This window comes from Triticum dicoccoides, chromosome 6B (genome assembly GCF_002162155.2).
Source record: "Triticum dicoccoides isolate Atlit2015 ecotype Zavitan chromosome 6B, WEW_v2.0, whole genome shotgun sequence".
NCBI classification, from domain to species: domain Eukaryota; kingdom Viridiplantae; phylum Streptophyta; class Magnoliopsida; order Poales; family Poaceae; genus Triticum; species Triticum dicoccoides.
This window is the reverse complement of record NC_041391.1, coordinates 244,293,681-244,319,233: the sequence shown is the minus strand read 5'-3', so window position 1 is coordinate 244,319,233 and position 25,553 is coordinate 244,293,681. Positions and strand designations below refer to the sequence as shown.

The 25,553-nt window shown below is 48.5% G+C and overlaps 2 protein-coding genes across 2 annotated transcripts; one reads left to right on the top strand and one right to left on the bottom strand.

The window, feature by feature from the left end:
* Nucleotides 1-18,909: 18,909 nt before the first annotated feature.
* LOC119322543 (glucomannan 4-beta-mannosyltransferase 1-like) lies at nucleotides 18,910-24,770 on the bottom strand. Its single transcript, XM_037596026.1, has 9 exons — nucleotides 24,489-24,770; nucleotides 24,245-24,343; nucleotides 22,324-22,576; nucleotides 20,673-20,783; nucleotides 20,424-20,560; nucleotides 20,144-20,257; nucleotides 19,855-20,054; nucleotides 19,526-19,723; nucleotides 18,910-19,436 (listed from the first exon to the last, which is right to left on the bottom strand). The coding sequence occupies exons 1-9, from the start codon at nucleotides 24,768-24,770 to the stop codon at nucleotides 19,274-19,276; spliced, it is 1,557 nt and encodes a 518-aa protein (XP_037451923.1). The 3' UTR covers nucleotides 18,910-19,273.
* LOC119322544 lies at nucleotides 20,792-22,296 on the top strand. Its single transcript, XM_037596028.1, has 2 exons — nucleotides 20,792-21,856; nucleotides 21,989-22,296. Exons 1-2 carry the CDS (start codon nucleotides 21,461-21,463, stop codon nucleotides 22,244-22,246), a joined length of 654 nt encoding a protein of 217 aa, XP_037451925.1. The 5' UTR covers nucleotides 20,792-21,460; the 3' UTR covers nucleotides 22,247-22,296.
* Nucleotides 24,771-25,553: the final 783 nt, after the last annotated feature.

Here is a 25,553-nt window from a genome sequence, read left to right as displayed (position 1 = left end):
ATAAAATTGTCATCAAAACCTTAAGCGTGCGGACCCTACGGGTTCGAGAACTATGTAGACATGACCGAGACATGTTTCCGGTCAATAACCAATAGCGGAACCTCGATGCTCATATTGGATCCTACATATTCTACGAAGATCTTTATCGGTCAAACCGCATAACAACATACGTTGTTCCTTTTGTCATCGGTATGTTACTTGCCCGAGATTCGATCGTTGGTATCTCAATACCTAGTTCAATCTCGTTATCGGCAAGTCTCTTTACTCGTTACGTAATGCATCATTTCGTAACTAACTCATTAGTTACATTGCTTGCAAGGCTTATAGTGATGTGCATTACCGAGAAGGCCCAGAGATACCTCTCTGACAATCGGAGTGACAAATCCTAATCTCGAAATATGCCAACTCAAAATGTACCTTCGGAGACACATGTAGAGCTCCTTTATAATCACCCATTTACGTTGTGACGTTTGGTAGCACACAAAGTGTTCCTCCGGTAAACGGGAGTTGCATAATCTCATAGTTATAGGAACATGTATAAGTCATGAAGAAAGCAATAGCAACATACTAAACGATCAAGTGCTAAGCTAACGGAATGGGTCAAGTCAATCACATCATTCTCCTAATGATGTGATCCTGTTAATCAAATGGCAACTCATGTCTATGGCTAGGAAACTTAACCATCTTTGATTCACGAGCTAGTCAAGTAGAGGCATACTAGTGACACTATGTTTGTCTATGTATTCACACATGTATTATGTTTCCGGTTAATACAATTCTAGCATGAATAATAAACATTTATCATGAAATAAGGAAATAAATAACAACTTTATTATTGCCTCTAGGGCATATTTCCTTCAGAATGATGGGACTTTCTTTGAAGATATCTTTCCCATGAAGGATATGCTAGCTCATCAAATCAAGAGATGCCTAGTTCATTGAATCAAAAAATAGTTACAATTACTGAACCTACTGTTTCGATGGAACACTTTGAAAATCCAGTGGAGGAAAACAATGAAGTTCCCACTAGGAGCAAGAGACAGAGGATTGAAAAATCCTTTGGGGATGATTTTCTTGTGTATCTCAGAGATGACACTCCTAGTTCTATTTCAGAGGCCAATGCATCTTAAGATGCTGACTACTGGAAGGAAGCGGCTCGTAGTGAGATGGATTCCATCTTGGCAAATGAAACTTGGAAGATAATTGATTGTCCTTATGGGTGCAAACCTATAGGGTGCAAATGGGTATTCAAGAAGAAGCTCAGGCCTGATGGTACTATTGAGAAGTACAAGGCACGACTTGTGGCCAAGGGCTATATCCAAAAGGAAGGTGAAGATTTCCTTGATACTTACTCACATGTGGCTCGACTGACCATATTCAAGTACTACTTTCACTAGCTGCCTCACATGGTCTTCTTGTTCATCAAATGGATGTTAAGACTGCTTTCCTAAATGGAGATTTGGACGAGGTAATCTATATGGAACTACCAGATGTGTTTGTAGTAGATGGTCAGGAAGGAAAAGTGTGCAAGTTGTTGAAGTCTTCGTATGGACTTAAGAAAGCACCCAAGCAGTGGCATGAGGAGCTTGAAAGAACTTTAACAGTTGAAGGCTTCATTGTAAACTAAGCTGATAAATGTGTGTACTATCGCCATGGTGGGGGCGAGGGAGTTATCCTTTGCTTGTATATTGATGACATACTGATTTTCGAAACAAATCTGAATGTTAATAAGGAGGTCAAGGATTTCCTATCTCGTTGTTTTGAGATGAAGGATTTAGGAGTAGTTGATGTCATTCTAAACATCAAGTTTTTGAGATACGATGATGGTGGGATTACATTGCTTCAATCTCACTATGTGGAAAAGATCTTGAGTCGCTTTGGCTACAGTGACTGCAAGCCCTCTCCAACACCATATGATGCTAGCGTGTTGCTTCAAAAGAATCGAAGAATTGCTAGAGATCAATTGAAATATTCTCAGATTATTAGCTCGCTTATGTACTTAGCCAGTGCTACAAGACCTGACATCTCTTTTGCTGTTAGCAAACTGAGCTGGCTTGTCTCAAAACCAGGAGATGTGCATTGGAAAGCTCTAGAGAGAGTTATGCGTTACATGAAAGGCACTGCGAGTTACGGAATTCACTACATTGGGTACCCAAAGGTACTAGAAGGGTATAGTGACTCAAATTGGATCTCTGATGCTGATGAGATAAAGGCCATGAGCGGATATGTATTCACTCATGGAGGTGGCGCTGTTTCTTGGAAGTCTTGCAAGCAAACCATCTTAACGAGGTCAACAATGGAAGCAGAACTCACAACACTAGATACAACTACGGTCGAAGCAGATCGGCTTCTCGGCTCTTGAATGACTTGCCGATTGTTGAGATACCTATACTGAGTATCCTTATGAACTGCGACAATCAAACTGTGATCACGAAAATAAGCAGCTCAAAGGATAACATGAAGTCATCAAGACACGCTCGGAGAAGGTTGAAGTCTGTCAGGAAAATGAAAAACTTCGGAGTTATTGCATTGGATTATATCCAAACATCTAAAAATCTGGCAGATCCTTTTACTAACTATCTATCACGTAATTTAATAGATAATGCATCGAAGAAGATGGGTATGAGACCCACAATATGAGTTCTTCACAGTGGTAACCTAGTTTATGTGATCGGAGATCCCGTGAATTAGATGTGGAAGACAAGTTGTTGCTCAACTGTGAGGAGAGTATCCTTACTATTAACAATACCACTCCATGAAGATGCAATACTCTCCTAATCTGCATGGTAGGTTGATGTATATCTTAATGTGTTCTAAGTGGCTCATTGAAGCAGAGATGTTGTCCTGCAGAACATCTTTTGAAGAACACACATATATGAGTCTGATTGTTAAACGTCGCAATCTATGAGAGTAGGGTGCTCTCTATTAAACTCATGAAAGGTCTCGGAGTATGACGCATAAGCTCCACCCGCGGGGAAGACCCACGGTAGCCTAGTATCGGTCAAGGCTTTGTGTGAAGCTAGATTCGCAGAAAACTTGCAGTTCAAGGCCTAGTCCACTGTTCAAGTTGCATAGAGTTCTAGGTGAAGTTTAACTTAACAGTCTCCACTGCAGTACCGGTATATAAAACAGTGTTTTGTAATCAAAGGCAAATTCGTGTGCCTTCGGGATCTGGTGGGGGATTGCTGAAATTTAGTCTATTTTGTGACAGCCCAATAGCAATTTCAGAAATTCCTAATAAATCCTAGAGGCCCACTTAGCCCATTTGTGCAAGGCAGGGAGTACTACTAAAGTTTAGTCCCACATTGCTAGTTTGGTGGGAGTTGGACCTCCTTATAAGGGAGGTTGTTTCCCCACATGTATGAGCGTGAGAACAAGAGGGACATTCACGTGCGCTCCTCCTCCGACGCCCGCTTTGCCACGCCGCGCCGCGGGTTGCGGGAATGTGTCACACCCTGCATTTTGTAACACTTCATTTGCATTATTAAAGCATGAAAATTTGGACCAACAAAAACTTTTTGCTTTATTTGGCTTTTATTTGGAGCTGGCTTTCTCTATGTGGTTTTTCAAGTGCTCTTAATAGTCAACTACTCCACCTTCTATACTTCATCTCCTTGCCCCAAACTTCTGTCCAATGATCATGCCATGTGTGTAGAGCAATATAGTATTTCCTTACAAAAATAATTTGGCCAAAAAGTATTTTCTAAAATTAGCTTTCCAAAAACCCTTGAATTAAGATTTGCACTGCAAGTACTTGATTTGAGGTGTGAAAAATCTTTCCAAAAGTATATTTGAAACCTATTAGATATAGGATACCCAGAAACAACAAAAGATAATTTTAAAAGCTATTTCTCTATTTTATTTAAAAGCTTTTTCTTAAGGCCAGAAATGGTCTTTAATAGGTAAAAATTATTTTATTGATTCAAAAATATTTGACAAAAATCAGGGAAACTCAGTGGACATATATTTTCCATATATAAGAGTTTCAACACATGGTCATGTTCAAAATATTGGACAAAACCTCCCAAAACCATTCCTGCCTATTTCAAGGATTTGAAATATTTCTACAGGAAATATTTTCACAAAAATCCAAGAAAAATCCAGCAAGTCACAAATGCATATTGTGATCACCTTGCAAAGCATCATGTCAATTAAAGTCATTTTGGTTCACCAAAATGCCCCAAAACCCTCTCTGACCAGAACCATATTTGAACAAGTTTGTACTACCAACTTTCTCCCCTTGACCCCAACTTTTGTGAGCATGTTCACATGACCAAATGAGGCCACTACACAAAGTGGTGAATCAAGGAGAAGTGTTATGCTCAACTAGATCTACTCAAGTCTATTTCTGCTCATTTCTAGGGTTTACAAAAGTTGCATTGGCAACTTTGCCCAAATAATCTCCAAATTGGTGGAAGGCTATATTTATATGAGTCATTTCACCTTGTGGAGTCTCATGGCAATTGGAGTCCATTTGCTTGCTCAAAACTCTATCAAACACCTTCTGACATTTTGCAAAAACCACTGTTTTGACCCCTTCCACTATTCTTGGTGAGCTCTAATTTTTACCACAGCCCCTTCTAGTCATATTTTACCTCCAGTAGGTTCTCCTAACTCAAACTCAATTGTTGGGGGGATGAAAATCTCTCTCTCCCTCTCTGGACAGCCATTTTCTCCCTCTTCCTCACCTCCCTCCTCCATCCAGTGGGCATCCAGGGCATCCAATGCCCCTCCCCATTTGTTTACTTCCCCCTAGAGCCCCCAGACACTAGTGGCCAAGCCCAGAGCGCGGGAAAAATGGCCATGCCGGCCATATGCACGCTCTGGAGCGTGCTACAGTGCACCCCCGCACTGTAGCCGCCCCCTTCCAGCCGCTTCCGGCCACCTCGGCCCTCCCCCTCACGCCAACCGATACGCCTCGACGTCCGCGACACGCCACGGCACCGTCCCCCTCCTCTCTCCTCTTCCCCGCGCCTCCGCGCTAGCGAACAAGGGCCGCCCGAGCGCACCAGTGAGCGTGCTCACACGCGCGGTGCCTCTGGCCCCCTGCTCCCTCTCTCTCTTCTTCCCCTGGGCGTAGTCGACCCCCACGAACACCCCAGACACGGTGCAGCACCCTTCCGAGGCCCGTAGCAACGAGCACAAGCCCGCCGGCGCACGAGCCCACGGTGGACTGCCGTTCGCCTACTTAAAGGCCTCCCCGAGCCCTCCTCTAGCCACCACTCGCTCTCTCACACCCCAAAGCTTTCCCCTGCACCACTCACCCCTCTCCAGGAGCTTCCGAGCTCGAGATCGAGCTCGAGCTCCGCCGCATCGGCTCGCCGGAATTCGCGAGGTTTAAGCCTCCCCCGCTCCCCCCTTGCCTCGATCTGGAACCCCTGCATCTCCCTGATCATTTCCCCTCCGTTTCCCCTCTCATTTGCAGCCTGAAACGGCCGGAGCTACCGCCTCCCGAAGCTTCTCCGCCGCGAACCTCGTCGCCGGCGAACCAGGCACCCCCGTCGGCCAAGTCCACCACCCACCGACGTGCGGCGGCCCCCTGAAGCCATCCCCGCACTCGCCGGAGCTCGCCGTCGCCTGCATCATCGCCAGTGAGCACCGCGACCCCCCTGTCCACGGGTTAGTGATGACAGGTGGGCCCCGCCTGTCATCCTCTCCCTCATTCCCGCGCCCCTCTCTCTCTCTGACCTGCGGGCCCCGGTCGTCAGGTTTGAAATGGGTGGGCGCGCGCGCGCGCTGTGCGCTGGCTCGGCTGGGCCGGCCTGCTGGCGGGGCCGCTGCCCTGCGGCTGTTCTGGCCCGGCAGGCACAGTGCCCCTTTCTCTTTTTCTTTTCTGTCACTTTTTCCAAAAATTCCACAGGACACAATATTTGTCCAAATGGATTAATTCCAATTTCTAAAATCCCAAAATATTGCTACATATTTAATGGTGTAACTTCCATTCAAATCCAACCAACCTTTCTTCACTGAAAATATTTAAATGTGATTTTTAGCATTTAAATGTGCCTCTGAAAATCCATATCTCCTGTTCCACCACTCCAAATCCAAAACTAGCAAGTTTCCCCTTCTTAGATTTCCATCTAATATTTTACAAAAAAGAGTTGACATTTTTCTGAGCACTTTGATTTTTCTGTTTTATTATTGCCTTATTTTCTCGTTAATATTTTGCGACGATAGATTGCGTTGCTGACGAAGGAGTTGGACCAGAAGACTTTGAAGACCCCGAAGACTTTGCTGAGCCAGGCAAGCAGCCCTTTGACCATTTCTATAAAACCCTTTTTATGCATGTCATATAGCTCTTTAATATTGTTGCATCGGAATCATGATGAGGGGTAACCACTTGATGGCTTGCCCCCAAACTTTCTCGTTGATACTTGCATTGTGCATGACCCTACCTTCTTATGAGGGTTATGCCGGTGGGAGTAGGTAAGATGCTAAGTAGTTTGCTACGCAAAAAGGGACGGGTATATGCATGGTGATGGAGACAAAAGTATTTTCAAAAGACTTTTTCGAAAACCCCGTCGGGTGCCACTTATGCCCGAGGGAGATGATGAAATGGGTAACCACTTGATGACGAAGTGGTGTACCGAGGCAAGTGTGTGTGTTGTTTTCGAAAATGGATTAGATTTAAGATTTGTCGACTGTCCCAACCTTACATGCGCAACCACTCTACCCTTATATGGGAAAGGGCATTATTGATTACCTAGGTCGATACTAGCTTGGAGCCCGCATTACTAGTGATGGGGGAGAGTTGGTGCTCTCTCTCGGGAAGGGGTCGTGCCAGGTAGGGCGGCCATGTCTGTCTTTACAGCACCGGACACACCGTTGGTACCCCGTGCTTGTGGTATGTGATGAATATGGGAGCGAGGCTCCATGACTTTATGATGTGAAATGTTGGGCACGGGGGTTACTACCAATCGAGTGGACTCCATGTTAGTGTCGTCTAGGGAAAGGTAGTGACCGGGTGCTTACCCCGGGTACTTGAGGTACCGCGGGTTGTGGATGACACGGAAGTTCCCCGGATCTAGTGGGTACAGTGTGCAACCTCTGCAGAGTGTAAAACTATTCGAATAGCCGTGTCCACGGTCAAGGACAGTTGGGTGGTGCTGCTTAAACTACGTCCAGAGTTTTCAACCATGTGTGTGTGTGTGTTGATAAAACTACTTGGGTCAAGTCAAGGGACTTGACACGATTGAGATGGGTTGGTGCCCACTCTGTTTGTGATAAATGGGTTGGTGCCCACTATATTTATGTTGATATCTATAACCAGTCCTCATGGTTACTTGGACTCTCTTGATGCATGCTTTATAGGAGGTTGAACATGTCTTTACACTCAAAACTAGCTTTCTGCAAAAAAAATTACCTATGTCATGCATTGTTGTACCTTGAACCAAAACATGGGTTGCTTGCGAGTACATTCAAAGTACTCATTGGCTTGCCACTGGTTATTTAATTGACCAGGCATGGAAGAACCGGAGTTCGAAGAAGAGTTCTTTGGAGACGAACATGCGAACTAGGACGTTTCCCAGTCAGAATGCCTGTAGGGTTAAGGCAGATGGCATGGGTTCTATTTCTCGACGAAGATTTCCGCTGCTTTGTGTTTCATTTGATGTTCAGCCCTTAAGGCTTTATCAATGTAAGACTTGACCATAATGGTCATAATTTGTGTAAGACGGTATGTATGGATGTAAGACTCTTGTTATTCAGCTTCTGTGTGTTCAGTGAGCATTGATCTCTGGGATCACTGTATACGTGCATTCGGTGATCACGACTTATGAGTCGGGGTCCCAACAGAGCTGGTATCAGAGCCATCCTGACTGTAGGAAGCCTTAGTTAGCATGGACGTTAGTTAACTTGAGACCATCTAAACCTCTCTTCTTTTCTGAAGCTTACCCCACCCAAGATGCATTTTCCCTTATTGACCTCTCCCATTCAACCTTTGTAGATGGCTGCCGTACCCGAAGACTTCCTGACCACCGGATTTCCCGTGCTTCTCGAGGATAGCCTCAAGAAGTGCCAGTTCCACCGAGCCCCCACTTTCACCTACCATGAGCATTGGATCAATGACGCTGAGACGGAGTATCATGTGGAAGTGATCGTGAAGGCCAATGACTCTCCAACAAGCTGGTTCTTCGAGGGACCCCAAATGGAAACACTAGTTCTTGCCGTCGAGACGGCAACCCTCAAGGCACTCACCCGCCTCCGAGACCTTCTTCCAGAGATGGCAGACGAGTTGGCAACCCGTTTCTTGCCTTATCGGAAGGAAGGCAAGGATGAGAGCAATGCACCAGCTCCACCATTAGAAGAAGGACTTCCACTCCGATTCCAGACCTACTTCAGCCTTTGTGCCGATAGTTTGGCACAACACTTGGCCGCGGAATCAATGGAACTCCGAAAGGAACTTCATGAGACCAAGGCACTTCTTCGCCAAGCACAAGAGAAGACGGATAGGATCAAGAAGGAAGGTGCTCCCCCTGGACAGCCCGCAATCGCATACAGAGGCGGAAGACCCCCAAAGGATGGAGAACCACCACAGCAACCCCGCATGAGCGCAAGGGATTACCGCAGGCTCTTCACCCCACCAGCAAAGCAACGCCGCGTTGAGCTCCTCCACTCCCCCACCCCTTCAAGCAATGAAGAAAGCCGCACTACTGATGAAGAGGAGGAAGACCCAGTAGAGCCAGACTATGCGACCGAGCATTCCACCACTTAGGCATCATTCACAACTTGGATATGCCCGTTAGTAACCCTACGGTAGGATAGGTCGTGTACCCCTATGCGAAGTCGAATCCATGTAATGGTTCATATGAAACCATGTAGTGTTGTGTTTGCTTTTGTTGTGTTTTATGGATGTCGTGCTTTCCTTCGGGAACTTGTAAACGACTACATCACCCATTTGGACTTTAATGAATGTGTTTGGCCCTTTTGGCCCTTGCATGAAAACAATTAGTGTCATACCAACCCCCTTACTAGGCATCCCATCTATGTTGCTTTCCCCATCTTTCCCCAATCATGAAACCTTGACCACTCCAACAGGATGCCTATTGTAACACGTACTGGTACCTCTACCCAGCAGCAAGAAGCCGGAGGTTCTGCTGAAGCAGGAGTCAGCCAGGACCAAGCCCAAGGACAGACTCCACCCCCACCACCTCCCCCAATCATGGACATGGCTCAGCTTCTCCAAGCCTTCCGAGAGGAACGCCAAGCCAACACTGCAGCCCTCCAGGTGATTGCTCAAGCTGTCAATCGCCAGCCGGCGGGACACGGCAATGGACGGTCCACGTTGGTGGAGTTTTCAAGAAGCATGCACCACCCACCTTCATCGAGACTGCTGAACCCCTGGATGCGGACGACTGGGTCCGCACCATTGAGGACTTGTTGGACCTAGTCGGCTGCACTGAAGACCGTGAGAGGGTGGCATATGCTGCCCACTGTCTCGGGGGAACTGCCAGAGCTTGGTGGGATGGATTCAAGGCCATGCATGCTGAGCAAAACATCACTTGGAATGACTTCAAGGCAGAATTCCGCAAGGCCCACATTCCTTCTGGAATCATGGCCATCAAGAAGCGTGAGTTCCGAGCCCTGAAGCAAGGAAGTAGCACTGTCAAGGAGTACATGCAGAAGTTCAGTGTTCTCTCAAGGTATGCCCCTGAAGATGTCAGCACTGATGCTGCCAAAAGGGAGCGCTTCATGGAAGGCCTTAACCAGACTCTGCAGTACTCGCTTGTTGTGTGTGACTGCCCGACCTTTCCTGATCTGGTGAACAAGGCACTCATGCTTGAGGACAAGCGACGTGCTCTGGATGACACTCGTAAGCGCAAGATGATCAGCAAGGGTAGCTCCAGCAACCAGAAGCCTCGCCCGTGGCAGCCAGCCCCGGTCAAGCCAACCTATCAGCAACCAAGAGCTCCTGTACCCCGCACCAACTATCCACCTCAGCAGTATGCCAACCCCAGGCCAGCTTACAACAACCCCAATAACAATGCTGGCAAGGGCGTCATCCCCAACCAAGTCACTTGCTTCGGATGTGGACAGCCAGGACATTACTCCAAGAATTGCCCCAACAAGAAGCCCGACGCCCCGCGCCCCAATGCGCAGAATCCAGGACAAGGCCGTGGAATGCCACCAAGGAACCAAGCTCCCCGCAACCTTCCCAACAACGGCAAGGGTCGTGTGAATCATGTCACTGCAGAAGAAGCCCAGGAAGACCCGGACGTCGTGCTGGGTACGTTCCTTGTCAATTCTGCACCTGCAACTGTCTTGTTTGATTCTGGAGCCACACATTCATTTGTCACCCAAAAGTTTGCATTAAAAAGTGGCATGACCCCTACACTCCTATATAACCCTATGGTGGTACAAACCCCCGGAGCAGAGATGAGAGCCAAGACAGGATGTAGAGGAGTCGGGATTGTCATTAATGGGGTAGACTTCCTAGCAGACCTTATCATCTTAGGATCACAAGACTTGGATGTGATCTTAGGAATGAATTGGCTCATCAAGCACCAAGGCTTGATAGACTGCGCCAACCGGACTGTCACTGTGACCAATGACCAAGGAGTCGAAGTTAAATTTGCCTCCAACCCCTCCTCTGCTCAAGCCAACCAAGTCAACTGTCTGACTGAAGTTGGATTGGAGCAAGTGCCGGTAGTATGCGAATACCCCGATGTCTTTCCTGATGAGCTACCAGGAATGCCTCCTGACCGAGACATTGAGTTCATCATCGAGCTCATACCCGGAGCGGGACCCATCTATAAGAAGCCTTATAGAATGGGATCAGAGGAGTTAGTAGAGTTGAAGAAGCAACTGGAAGAGCAGTTGAGGAAGGGATTTATCCGCCCTAGTGCCTCCCCTTGGGGATCACCTGTTCTGTTTGTGGCAAAGAAGGACGGTACCATCCGCTTGTGCATTGACTACCGCTCCCTCAATGAAGTTACAATCAAGAACAAATATCCACTTCCCAAGATTGAAGATCTGTTTGATCAACTCAACGGGGCCAAGGTGTTCTCCAAGATTGACCTCAGATCTGGGTATTACCAACTGAAGATCAGACCCCAAGATATTCCGAAGACGGCATTTGTAACCAGATATGGCCTGTATGAGTGCACGGTCATGTCCTTTGGATTGACCAATGCCCCAGCTTACTTCATGTATCTCATGAATAAGGTCTTCATGGAATATTTGGACAAGTTCGTTGTTGTCTTCATTGATGACATTCTTGTCTTCTCAAAGACGGAAGAAGAGCACGAGCAACACTTGAGGATGGTCCTAGACAAGCTTCGAGAGCACCAACTGTATGCCAAGTTCAGCAAGTGCGAATTTTGGCTGCATGAAGTTGGATTCTTGGGTCATGTTATGACCGAGGAAGGATTGTCGGTCGACCCCGCTAAGATTGCAGCCGTGACTGAATGGCAATCCCCAAGCAATGTGAAGGAAGTCAGAAGCTTCCTCGGACTCGCGGGATATTACCGCAAGTTCGTTGAAGGATTCTCAAGCATTGCCCGACCCATGACTCAGCTCTTGAAGAAGGACAAGAAGTTTGAATGGACGCCGAAGTGCGAAGAGAGCTTCCAGGAGCTGAAGAAGAGACTGACCACCGCCCCAGTCCTGGCCACGCCAGATATACACAAGGAGTTTGTGATATATTGTGATGCGTCAAAAACCGGACTGGGAGGTGTTCTGATGCAAGAAGGCAGAGTCGTAGCTTACCTTTCAAGGCAACTACGGCCTCATGAAGAGAACTATGCTACTCATGATCTTGAGTTAGCAGCAGTGGTTCATGCCCTGAAGACATGGCGACATTACCTCTTAGGGAAGCGATGTGAGATATACACGGATCACAAAAGTCTGAAGTATATTTTCACTCAAAAGGAATTGAACATGAGGCAAAGAAGATGGCTAGAGTTGATCAAGGATTATGACCTTAGTGTTCAATACCACCCTGGGAAGGCTAATGTGGTAGCTGATGCATTAAGCAGGAAGGCTTGTTCCTTGAATGCTATGCTTAAGGGAAGGCTACCCGCCTTGTATGAAGAACTTGAAAGCTTCGGGTTGGAACTGGTTGCACCAGGATTCTTAGCCAACCTTGAAGTCAAGCCTACCCTGATGGATGATATTAAGGAAGCTCAGAAGGGACACGAAAGTATTGAAGGCATCAAGAGGAAGATCAAAGCGGGCAAGGCCCCAGGATTCTCAGAGGATGAGGAAGGAATTCTGTGGTTTGGGAATCGCATCTGCGTGCCCAACAAGGTTGAGCTCAAGAATCTGATCTTGCAAGAAGCTCATGACACCCCGTACTCCATCCACCCTGGAGGAACCAAGATGTATCAAGACCTGAAGGAAAGATTTTGGTGGCACGGGATGAAAAGGGAGATTGCCACCTATGTTGCAAAGTGTGATGTATGCCAAAGAGTCAAGGCTGAATATCAGCGACCCGCTGGATTGCTCCAACCACTCAAGGTTCCCGAGTGGAAATGGGATAAAGTCGGAATGGACTTCATCACTGGACTACCTAGGTCGAACAAGGGACATGACTCCATCTGGGTCATAGTCGATCATTTGACCAAAGTAGCCCACTTCATTCCTGTTAAGACTACCCATAGTGGCGACCAGCTAGCAACTCTATACATCAACAGAATCATAAGCCTTCATGGTGTTCCCAAGGAGATTGTGTCTGATCGAGGGACCCAGTTCACCTCAAGGTTTTGGAAGAAGTTCCAAGAGGCCCTGGGAACCAAGTTGTCCTTCAGCACTGCCTTCCACCCGCAGACCGGAGGCCAGACAGAACGAGTGAATCAGATACTCGAAGACATGCTCCGAGCCTGTGTCTTAGCATATGGAGCTAAGTGGGAAGATTGCCTCCCTTTTGCCGAATTCTCCTACAATAACAGTTATCAGTCAAGCCTTCAGATGGCACCATTTGAGGTGTTATATGGACGGAAGTGCCGCACACCCCTCAACTGGTCGGAGACCGGAGAAGGACTTGTCTTTGGGCCCGATATCCTCCGTGAAGCAGAAGAGCAAGTTCAGCTAGTCAGAGAGCGACTCAAGACCGCCAAGTCAAGGCAGAAGAGCTATGCTGATGCTCGTCGCCGACTAGTAGACTTCCAAGTCGGAGACCATGTATACCTGCGAGTAACTCCTCTTAAGGGAACAAAGCGTTTCCACGTTAAGGGAAAGCTCGCACCAAGGTTTATTGGTCCCTTCGAGATCACAGCATGACGAGGAGAAGTGGCTTACCAATTGGAATTGCCACCTGAACTATCCGATGTGCACAACGTATTCCACGTGTCACAACTCCGGAAGTGTCTCCAAGTTCCAGACAAGCCTGATCTCTACAAGGACGTCAATCACCAAGCCATTGACCTTCAGCCTGATTTGACTTATCGTGAGAGGCCCATCTGCATTCTGGATGAGGCCGAGCGACACACTCGAAGCCGCACCATCAAGTATTTCAAGGTCCAGTGGAGCAACCACTCTGAAGCAGAAGCAACTTGGGAGCGTGAAGACTACCTTAGAACCGAGTTTCCGTATCTCTTTAAAGCCTAGTTTAGGAATCTCGGGGACGAGATTCTTGTAAGGGGGGTAGGTCTGTCACACCCTGCATTTTGTAACACTTCATTTGCATTATTAAAGCATGAAAATTTGGACCAACAAAAACTTTTTGCTTTATTTGGCTTTTATTTGGAGCTGGCTTTCTCTATGTGGTTTTTCAAGTGCTCTTAATAGTCAACTACTCCACCTTCTATACTTCATCTCCTTGCCCCAAACTTCTGTCCAATGATCATGCCATGTGTGTAGAGCAATATAGTATTTCCTTACAAAAATAATTTGGCCAAAAAGTATTTTCTAAAATTAGCTTTTCAAAAACCCTTGAATTAAGATTTGCACTGCAAGTACTTGATTTGAGGTGTGAAAAATCTTTCCAAAAGTATATTTGAAACCTATTAGATATAGGATACCCAAAAACAACAAAAGATAATTTTAAAAGCTATTTCTCTATTTTATTTAAAAGCTTTTTCTTAAGGCCAGAAATGGTCTTTAATAGGTAAAAATTATTTTATTGATTCAAAAATATTTGACAAAAATCAGGGAAACTCAGTGGACATATATTTTCCATATATAAGAGTTTCAACACATGGTCATGTTCAAAATATTGGACAAAACCTCCCAAAACCATTCCTGCCTATTTCAAGGATTTGAAATATTTCTACAGGAAATATTTTCACAAAAATCCAAGAAAAATCCAGCAAGTCACAAATGCATATTGTGATCACCTTGCAAAGCATCATGTCAATTAAAGTCATTTTGGTTCACCAAAATGCCCCAAAACCCTCTCTGACCAGAACCATATTTGAACAAGTTTGTACTACCAACTTTCTCCCCTTGACCCCAACTTTTGTGAGCATGTTCACATGACCAAATTAGGCCACTACACAAAGTGGTGAATCAAGGAGAAGTGTTATGCTCAACTAGATCTACTCAAGTCTATTTCTGCTCATTTCTAGGGTTTACAAAAGTTGCATTGGCAACTTTGCCCAAATAATCTCCAAATTGGTGGAAGGCTATATTTATATGAGTCATTTCACCTTGTGGAGTCTCATGGCAATTGGAGTCCATTTGCTTGCTCAAAACTCTATCAAACACCTTCTGACATTTTGCAAAAACCACTGTCTTGACCCCTTCCACTATTCTTGGTGAGCTCTAATTTTTACCACAGCCCCTTCTAGTCATATTTTACCTCCAGTAGGTTCTCCTAACTCAAACTCAATTGTTGGGGGGATGAAAATCTCTCTCTCCCTCTCTAGACAGCCATTTTCTCCCGCTTCCTCACCTCCCTCCTCCATCCAGTGGGCATCCAGGGCATCCAATGCCCCTCCCCATTTGTTTACTTCCCCCTAGAGCCCCCAGACACTAGTGGCCAAGCCCAGAGCGCGGGAAAAATGGCCATGCCGGCCATATGCACGCTCTGGAGCGCGCTACAGTGCACCCCCGCACTGTAGCCGCCCCCTTCCAGCCGCTTCCGGCCACCTCGGCCCTCCCCCTCACGCCAACCGATACGCCTCGACGTCCGCGACACGCCACGGCACCGTCCCCCTCCTCTCTCCTCTTCCCCGCGCCTCCGCGCTAGCGAACAAGGGCCGCCCGAGCGCACCAGTGAGCGTGCTCACACGCGCGGTGCCTCTGGCCCCCTGCTCCCTCTCTCTCTTCTTCCCCTGGGCGTAGTTGACCCCCACGAACACCCCAGACACGGTGCAGCACCCTTCCGAGGCCCGTAGCAACGAGCACAAGCCCGCCGGCGCACGAGCCCACGGTGGACCGCCGTTCGCCTACTTAAAGGCCTCCCCGAGACCTCCTCTAGCCACCACTCGCTCTCTCACACCCCAAAGCTTTCCCCTGCACCACTCACCCCTCTCCAGGAGCTTCCGAGCTCGAGATCGAGCTCGAGCTCCGCCGCGTCGGCTCGCCGGAATTCGCGAGGTTTAAGCCTCCCCCGCTCCCCCCTTGCCTCGATCTGGAACCCCTGCATCTCCCTGATCATTTCCCCTCCATTTCCCCTCTCATTTGCAGCCTGAAACGGCCGGAGCTACCGCCTCCCGAAGCTTCTCCGCCGCGAACCTCATCGCCGGCGAACCAGGCACCCCCGCCGGCCAAGTCCACCACCCACCGACGTGCGGCGGCCCCCTGAAGCCATCCCCGCACTCGCCGGAGCTCGCCGTCGCCTGCATCGTCGCCGGTGAGCACCGCGACCCCCCTGTCCACGTGTTAGTGATGACAGGTGGGCCCCGCATGTCATCCTCTCCCTCATTCCCGCGCCCCTCTCTCTCTCTGACCTGCGGGCCCCGGCCGTCAGGTTTGAAATGGGTGGGCGCACGCGCGCGCTGTGCGCTGGCTCGGCTGGGCCGGCCTGCTGGCTGGGCCGCTGCCCTGCGGCTGTTCTGGCCCGGCAGGCACAGTGCCCCTTTCTCTTTTCCTTTTCTGTCACTTTTTCCAAAAATTCCACAGGACACAATATTTGTCCAAATGGATTAATTCCAATTTCTAAAATCCCAAAATATTGCTACATATTTAATGGTGTAACTTCCATTCAAATCCAACCAACCTTTCTTCACTGAAAATATTTAAATGTGATTTTTAGCATTTAAATGTGCCTCTGAAAATCCATATCTCCTGTTCCACCACTCCAAATCCAAAACTAGCAAGTTTCCCCTTCTTAGATTTCCATCTAATATTTTACAAAAAAGAGTTGACATTTTTCTGAGCACTTTGATTTTTCTGTTTTATTATTGCCTTATTTTCTCGTTAATATTTTGCGACGATAGATTGCGTTGCTGACGAAGGAGTTGGACCAGAAGACTTTGAAGACCCCGAAGACTTTGCTGAGCCAGGCAAGCAGCCCTTTGACCATTTCTATAAAACCCTTTTTATGCATGTCATATAGCTCTTTAATATTGTTGCATCGGAATCATGATGAGGGGTAACCACTTGATGGCTTGCCCCCAAACTTTCTCGTTGATACTTGCATTGTGCATGACCCTACCTTCTTATGAGGGTTATGCCGGTGGGAGTAGGTAAGATGCTAAGTAGTTTGCTACGCAAAAAGGGACGGGTATATGCATGGTGATGGAGACAAAAGTATTTTCAAAAGACTTTTTCGAAAACCCCGTCGGGTGCCACTTATGCCCGAGGGAGATGATGAAATGGGTAACCACTTGATGACGAAGTGGTGTACCGAGGCAAGTGTGTGTGTTGTTTTCAAAAATGGATTAGATTTAAGATTTGTCGACTGTCCCAATCTTACATGCGCAACCACTCTACCCTTATATGGGAAAGGGCATTATTGATTACCTAGGTCGATACTAGCTTGGAGCCCGCATTACTAGTGATGGGGGAGAGTTGGTGCTCTCTCTCGGGAAGGGGTCGTGCCAGGTAGGGCGGCCATGTCTGTCTTTACAGCACCGGACACACCGTTGGTACCCCGTGCTTGTGGTATGTGATGAATATGGGAGCGAGGCTCCACGACTTTATGATGTGAAATGTTGGGCACGGGGGTTACTACCAATCGAGTGGACTCCATGTTAGTGTCGTCTAGGGAAAGGTAGTGACCGGGTGCTTACCCCGGGTACTTGAGGTACCGCGGGTCGTGGATGACACGGAAGTTCCCCGGATCTAGTGGGTACAGTGTGCAACCTCTGCAGAGTGTAAAACTATTCGAATAGCCGTGTCCACGGTCAAGGACAGTTGGGCGGTGCTGCTTAAACTACGTCCAGAGTTTTCAACCATGTGTGTGTGTGTGTTGATAAAACTACTTGGGTCAAGTCAAGGGACTTGACACGATTGAGATGGGTTGGTGCCCACTCTGTTTGTGATAAATGGGTTGGTGCCCACTATATTTATGTTGATATCTATAACCAGTCCTCATGGTTACTTGGACTCTCTTGATGCATGCTTTATAGGAGGTTGAACATGTCTTTACACTCAAAACTAGCTTTCTGCAAAAAAATTACCTATGTCATGCATTGTTGTACCTTGAACCAAAACATGGGTTGCTTGCGAGTACATTCAAAGTACTCATTGGCTTGCCACTGGTTATTTAATTGACCAGGCATGGAAGAACCGGAGTTCGAAGAAGAGTTCTTTGGAGACGAACATGCGAACTAGGACGTTTCCCAGTCAGAATGCCTGTAGGGTTAAGGCAGATGGCATGGGTTCTATTTCTCGACGAAGATTTCCGCTGCTTTGTGTTTCATTTGATGTTCAGCCCTTAAGGCTTTATCAATGTAAGACTTGACCATAATGGTCATAATTTGTGTAAGACGGTATGTATGGATGTAAGACTCTTGTTATTCAGCTTCTGTGTGTTCAGTGAGCATTGATCTCTGGGATCACTGTACACGTGCATTCGGTGATCACGACTTATGAGTCGGGGTCCCAACAGAATGAGCCGAGCCGATGTCTAAATTTTTGCCACGCACGACGGGTATACGAAAGGTCACTCGGGAGCTGCAAAGTTTTGTTGTAGTGGATATTGAATACGAACGCTGCACTCTTTGGCTGTTGCATGTTCATTTCGTCTCCCTTCTTTGCTTCAGCTCCCGTCGCAGCCTATTCGTCTCCTTCTCCTGTGCCTATAAAAGAGAGGTCGCTCCTTCCCAGAGAGACACATCAGAACAACATCTTCCTCTCGCCACCGATTTGAGTCTTGTACGGTAGAAGGGTGATAGGGTTTTTGGGGAGCGCTCTGCGCGACTACTGACCGGTTCATCACGGACGCTCCGGACACCGACGACCACTTCCCCAACGACGACTTCTTCCCGACGTCGACAACCTCTTCGGCGACATGGCTGGCGAGGACATCGACCCCAAGACCGGTACTTCTGCCGCTGCTCCGTATGTCTTCATGTCCTCTCTGTTTATGATCCTGCTACGTTTTCTTGCTCTAGTGTTTCTTGTTCTATCCTCTATCTTACATATGTTCTGTTCTAGATCATCTATTTCATGTATGAAGATGCTACTTACCTTCTCTATGTCAGACTGCATGACTTGTTTTATCCCTATTATAATAGTCAAGTTTTCTCTAGTATTTCTGTTAATAAAATCATATGGTAAATTGCTCATATTTCCCACATCCCGGGGGGGGGGGGAGGAAACTGTTCGAGCGATGTTTCTTAGTGATGCTTGTTGCTGCATATCACGAGGATGAAGACCTACGCAACTTAGGATGGATGTTTAAAGTTATTCTGAATACCAGTTTGTTTGGTTGGTTTGATGGGTTTTTTTTTCTTGAGCACGCGTGTCTTCTCTTCTGCTTCAACAGGTGTCGACTGGCACTACCTGGGGAACAATGGTTCATCTAGCACACTGCACACGTAAAATTTTGAAGGCGGCACACGGAAAATCCGAACAATCTGATCTTGCTCACACATTCCTGAACCTTTTTCCTTTCTTATACTATTAGTATTACATTCGACTTGGAAGCAGACATCCTACTCCCCATAACCACGGGCACGTACTTGCTACAAGCAAAAAGAGAACACCACAAATACACATGCAGTGACCTTACACTGCACCTCGCTTTCTTTTACAATAGCACATTCAAGGGAATGCTGCAATACTATCAGTCTCCAAAGAGGAAAGGAAAACAGAGAGAAACCGAGACAAGACTGCGTGATCTTTACTTTTGAACTGGCTATGCACGGCACACGGCCAACTAACTTTTGCTGATTTCTCAGGGAACTGTGAACTGCTCAGCGAGATGATCCCGACGTTCTTTCAGTTATGATGGAGGGACGATTGTGCCGACGTAGCCAACCCCGACGACGAAGAAAGCCATCGACTGGAAGAAAAGGTATATGAAGAAATTGTCCTTCCCGAACGCGACATCGTACCATCCACAAGAGAAGAGGAAGGCCCCAACGCCGAGCTCCGGAACGTTCAACCTGAAATTTTCCATCTCTGAAAGTTAGTAACCGAAAGCCGAGGGGGAAAAGGTGGCAAAATATGTGTGGTTGTCATATTGGTTCAGTACCTCTCCCACATCCTCATGAATGACTTCCTGGCTGATGCTTTGTTAGCAGATTTCATCTTCATGGCGCTGCCGAGCTTCTCCGTGACGACCCATTCGTTCGCCCTGCCTGCCTCTAACAAGCCAATCAATGTGGCCTTGGTTCTATGCAGTGACATGACGTTTTCGAAGAGGATCCAGAAGAAAAGCAAGTGAAAAGACCTGCCAAAATTGATGCATTTTCGTCAGGTAAACACACAGTTTGATCAAATACTACTCATAATTGAACGATCATTACTTGCTTATTGTATTTTTATGTGAATGTGAGCTCTTACTGGCTATAATTTAATTACCTGGGAGTTCCAACAGAGTTGAGAAGAGTGATGATTGTTGGAATGTAGACGCAACCCCACTTCGGTATATGAACCTCGGGGACAAAGATGGTTGTCGGGATGATGATGCAGTAGAAGGTGAATGTCACAATGTGGGCGACGATCTTGCGCACCAAGAAGAAGTTGTAGATGACATGAAACTTCTTCCAGATTGTCACTTTCTGCATAGATCAATAGCACCCGAGTTAGCAACACAATTAAGTTGTTTGGCTTTAAAAAGGAATTTGGACTTGATGGTGCTGGGACAGACCTTATTTGTCACAATCTCCAACAGCATCTTCCTGAACAGGTTAGCCGGACCACACGACCATCTGTGCTGCTGAAACCGGAAGGCTTTGAAAGTGCTGGGGAGTTCACTCTTAACCTGAGAAACATTGCAGAATATTCGTTAACTCCAATTTTTCACTGTCAAATTCCTTTTACTACTGTCTCATTTAAAAAAATAGGAACGTGGTAATGAAACAGAAAAGCCAAAGGATGTGCGCTGTATGTTATCTGAATCTGATGGTTTGCATGATTGATCAGTGTACCTGAACATCGCCGAGGTAGACAAACTTCCACCCCTTGAGGCTGGCCCGGATAGCCAGATCCATGTCCTCCACGGTGGTCCGGTCCTTCCAGCCCCCTGCTTCATTCACTGCAGCAATGCGCCACACACCGGCGGTTCCTGGTAGAAGAAATCATTGAGATTGTTAGACAGATGTCACGGATAAATTGGTACCAACATCGAATAAAATCATCGGAAAGGACATGGAAGAACGGAGGGATTGAAATCTCACCGTTGAAGCCAAAGAAGGCGCAGACGGAGGAGCTCACTTCCTGCTCCACTTTGAAGTGGTAATCCAAGGACATCTCCTGCATCCTCGTCATCAAGCATTCATCTGCATTCACTGATCACCACCAACAACAGGACACTCAGCATCTTCAGTATATGATTGTCACCAGGGAAAAATGTACAGCTCAAAAGTCACTACCAGACCAACTCTTCACTGTCACCCTTGGACTTTTACAGTAAATAGTTACACTTGCACAGTTGCTCGCCTTCTTTTTTACTATTACCGGCATCAAACACATTGAGCATGCTTTGTTCCGTTTTGTGGGGGGAATAATAACAGGGTTGGTTTTGTTCGGTTACTTCCAACTGTGGTGCACCCGTACAGTACAGTTGGACCGAACAGAGGATGTGGGCGCACTGACACGGTCGAATAAAAAGTAAATCTTGGAGGTTAGCAATAGGGAGCACTCGTAAATCTTGGAGCTTTATAGGGCGGACCCTGCAGCCTTTGCAGACACATCACGGGATCATGGCACAATTCAAGCCGGCGCCGGATTGGATTGGAGCGCTAATCTGGCCGCGCCCCACGTCTCCAAAGGTGAATCTAGGACGCGAGCTGGTGGCATCATGCAATGCAATGATGATCTAAACACTAAACACCGAGAATCTCAGATATATCTCTTCTTCCGTGGCAATTTCTATTGTTGCCTGCGAGGACAAATCCCGGGCGCCAGGACACGACACGCCCTGCCTGCACTGCACCGCAACCGCAAGCGGTAGTGACAAGAAGCCATGGCCGACGTGGCCCACGCCCGGGCCCGCGGGTCATGTAGAGGCGGCCCGCACCACGTGGACGCCCGAAGATCTGTCCGGTGGCCCACGCTGCTAACCGGGAAAAGCGCGGAGAGCCTAATGAGCGGACGCCACGCAGCACTATTCGGATCACCGACGGCGCCACCGACGACGACGACGACGGCCGAGGGGGGTCTCCCTCGTTTAGATCGTGCGCGCGGCGCGATCGGATCGGCGAGGAGCCGGGCCGGAGTAAACTCCGGCCGACCCAACAGCCAGCCGCCCCAGGGAAGGAAGGGAACGAGGCGCGCCGCACGCAACAGTGGCGGGCACGAGGACGTGCCGTCCCTCCAGGACTTAACTTGCCATCCCTCCCAACCGTACCATTGCGCCACGGTACGCAACCCACCCGCCAGATCTAGCAGAGCGTACTGGCACCACCGCGTTAGCTTATCCCCGACGAGGCATGACGCTCTGCGGGCATTATTATTTTTTTAGCGTTAAGAGGAAACTTCAATCTTCCTTCAGGTGTCCAGCTACATCCCAGTGGCCTTCGGGCGAGACAGCACGGTTGGAAGAAGAGTTAGTTGGGCTTGGACGCATCCTAGGCTTGCTTCCAAACAGGGAAACTCGCCGCCGATCCTGATTCCTAGACTGAATCGCGGTGAAACCTTTGAAGCACGGTGGCTTCTGTCTTTTTCTTTCTCCCTTCCTGCCTTTCTCTTTGATTATTCTAGCCTACATACGCACAAGATGCCAATATTTTTCTACTTTTGCTTCCCCTAACGCACGCTAGTGTTGGAAGTTGAAGTCACAAATTTTTTATTTATTTTGAAGTAGTGGATTTTTTGGTGAAAACTTACCAAACCTCCATCGCGCCTGGACGAGGGCGATCTCCGGGTTGTGGTGGAGGTAGGGGATGGTGCGGTGCAGGAAGTCGGGGTCCGGCTGGAAGTCGGCGTCGAAGATGACCATGTACTCGCACTCGCGCACGTACCCGTGCTTCATCCCGGCCTTGAGCGCGCCGGCCTTGTACCCCTTGCGGTCCTCCCGGATCTGGTACGTGATGTTGATCCCCTTGTGCGCCCACCGCTCGCACTCCATCCGAACCATTTCCTACACGGGCCAAGCACACATGATGATTAGCCGCCGTTGATTGACAAACACACACAGAGCATCACATTTCATATTCATGACGAGTAGGCAATTATTGGGACGTAAAATGTCCACAGCTCTCATAGAGGTATTGGGCTCCAATCATGGTATCCTCCTTTTGGAGAGACAAGTACCATAATCAATACTATTAAGATAATGATACTGTTGGCATCTTTCTAAGCTTGGAAACCACTAAGCTGCAAACCATGTAATGCCATTACTACATTGTACTAAACACATGGTTTACACATCGTGGACCCCTGGTAAACCAGGACCAAGCGTGGTAGTAGAACCAAACGTGGATTACAATCAACGTCCTAGGCTGGGCCAAGCAAGGGCTGACCATGGCCTAAACAAACTAATGAGTAATGAGAACCGACGACGGAGCACCGTACCAGCCAAGCATACCTTGACACGGCCTACGTACCCCCATGCTTAATTACTGGAATCTTGTCTGCCGATCGCGAGGATCACGTACAACTACGGTGGCGACTTGATGACACATTTAACGGCGTGCCCCGTCACGTGCCCCGCACGTGATTTCCAGGGGAATAACCCCGAGCCATGCCAGGGGGTTTGCCTTGCTTTGCTCCCGTTTATTTTATTTTATTTTATTTTTACCTCAAGGAAGGAAGGCCGTAAAATAAAAGAAAGAAAATACCCTGGCAAGTGCCAGCTCTTGTTGGTAAAAGATAGGGTAATCGCCTCTTGTGGCCCGTCGGTCAAACCGTTGGGGGCATTTAATGCGCACCCAAACTCCAATTAACGACGACACAGGACCGCGGGCGCCCTCTTGCTACTCCAGCATAGCCCGCCCCGCCAAAATCATCGGGAGTCGTTCCTTCGCGCGCGAAAGATGCCCAGATTTTTTTGCCCCCCTCTTCCTCGATTATCGCGACCCGCCAATGTGAATCCCAGTTTGGAGGCTGGATAAAAATGGAAAACGGTTTTGATCTTTGCCCCCCCTGTTTTCCGATCACGGAAACGGAGAGACAGCCGTATAACCGCACACACAAGACACAACATCACTTGGCCACCGACAGGCGCAAGCGTGTCAACTAGTACTACTACACCTCCTGAACACGCGTCTAAATTGACTAGGCACAAATGTTAAAAACAACATTTCAGAATTGTTTGTTACACAGCGTGCGCCGCACATGGTTAGGTTTGCTGCTAGGTGAGGCTGAGAGTTATTACTGGTAACTAATAGCCGATGGCCAAACTGCCAAATCTCGCTGGGAGCTGGGGGAATGGCTCCTTGCTCTTAATTATAAAGAGGGAGAAGCCCTGTGCCGTGACGGCGACCGCGAGGCAGGCAGTACCATATGATGCGGCCCAGGCGACGTGTCTGAAAGACAAGGCCGGTCGGAGTCTGGCACTGCAGCGAGCGCCCCGGGTGTCACGGCTTTTCCCTTTGGGAAAAATGGAAAAGGGGACGGTGGAGTGAGAGGGAATCCCGGGAGCTTCGAGGTTCGGGTGGACGGACCATGGATAGTTTGGGGGTGGGGGATGGGGGCGTAGTCACCGACAACTGAACATGAGCCCCCATAATTACCAGGCCGGTACTACCACTGGCACCACTACTTGTACTGTTCGACCCGAGAGCGGGCGGAGATAAGATCTCCTCACCTTGATGAGGGGGTCCGTGGAGTCGTCTAGCACCTGCACCACCAGCCGATCCGACGGCCACGACAGCCCGCACACCGCGCCGATCGACAGCTGATACACCTGCACGTATTATCACGCACAAAAAATGTTAAATGCTGCGAGAACCAATGGGTGAGAGGAACAAAGAGGGGACTGGAGCTGGAGGCGAGCTTGGTGGCAATGGCGATGGGCGGAATGTGTGGGTGTGCGCGCGGAAATGTGGTACCTCCCGCTCGTTGAACATGGGGATCTGGACGAGCACGATGGGGAAGGCGGCGCTGCCGAGCTCGGGGTCGTCGTCCTCGCAGATGGGGTCGCATTTGTACCGGCGCTCCGGCCGGCGGCCGAGCAGCTTCACCCCGACGATGACCACCGCCATGTAGAGCCGCTCCAGGAACAGCAGCACCGACATCAGCAGGCACACCGCCACCGCCAGCTTCAGCAGCGGCACGATCACCGGCGCCCGCACCTGCGACCACGCATCCGGCAGCCCCACCGCCGCGTCCATCGCTAGCTCGCTCGCCGCCCGCCTTGCCCTTATTAGCCAAGCTGGATCCCCTCGCCGGCGGCCGGGACGAGGCAATGCCACGCGGGAGGCCCTGCTAGCTTATAGCTAGAGCAAGCTAGCGTGCCAGGGGCTGCGGGCTGGCCAGTGTGGAGCGAGCTGGGACTGGGGGGAGCTGCTTTGGGGGATGGAGTGTGTGTGCGAGTGTGTGCGGGGTTTTATAAAAGGGGTGCGAGGCGCAGCTGCACATGTAGGGTTTTGTGTGGACTTACTATGCGCCATGGATTCCGTTTCCAAGGAGTGTAAAATGAGTAGAATAGGGTACAGCGGCGTGGTGATAAGAAAGGGCGGACTGGATTTAACAGTGCAAAGCGGTGAGGCGAGGAGGCCATGATTTGTCGGGTGGGGTGAGATCGGATGGGGTCGGGCGAGGGAGTGTCGGTGGTGCGCCGCGGGGGTAGGAATTGGAACCAACCGGCTGAGCTGAGCTCATGTCTCACAAGGTCAGTTAAGTGGTTATTGCCTACGCCGTACTGGTCACTGTGGGTTGGGGTGGTTTCGTTTGTGGATGGATGGATATTATGCAGCTTTTGGGTGGGATTTGCTTTTTAGCCAAAAGGGACGCCAAAGCAAAGATGGGAAATTGAGGAATCCAGTTCCTAGTTAGGTAATAGGACATGTTTCTTGTACTGTATCAGTAGGGAAATGGTAACACAAATTGTTTTTTTAACACAGTATAGACGAGCTCCTACATACGCGCATACACTCATCCCTATGAGCGCACAC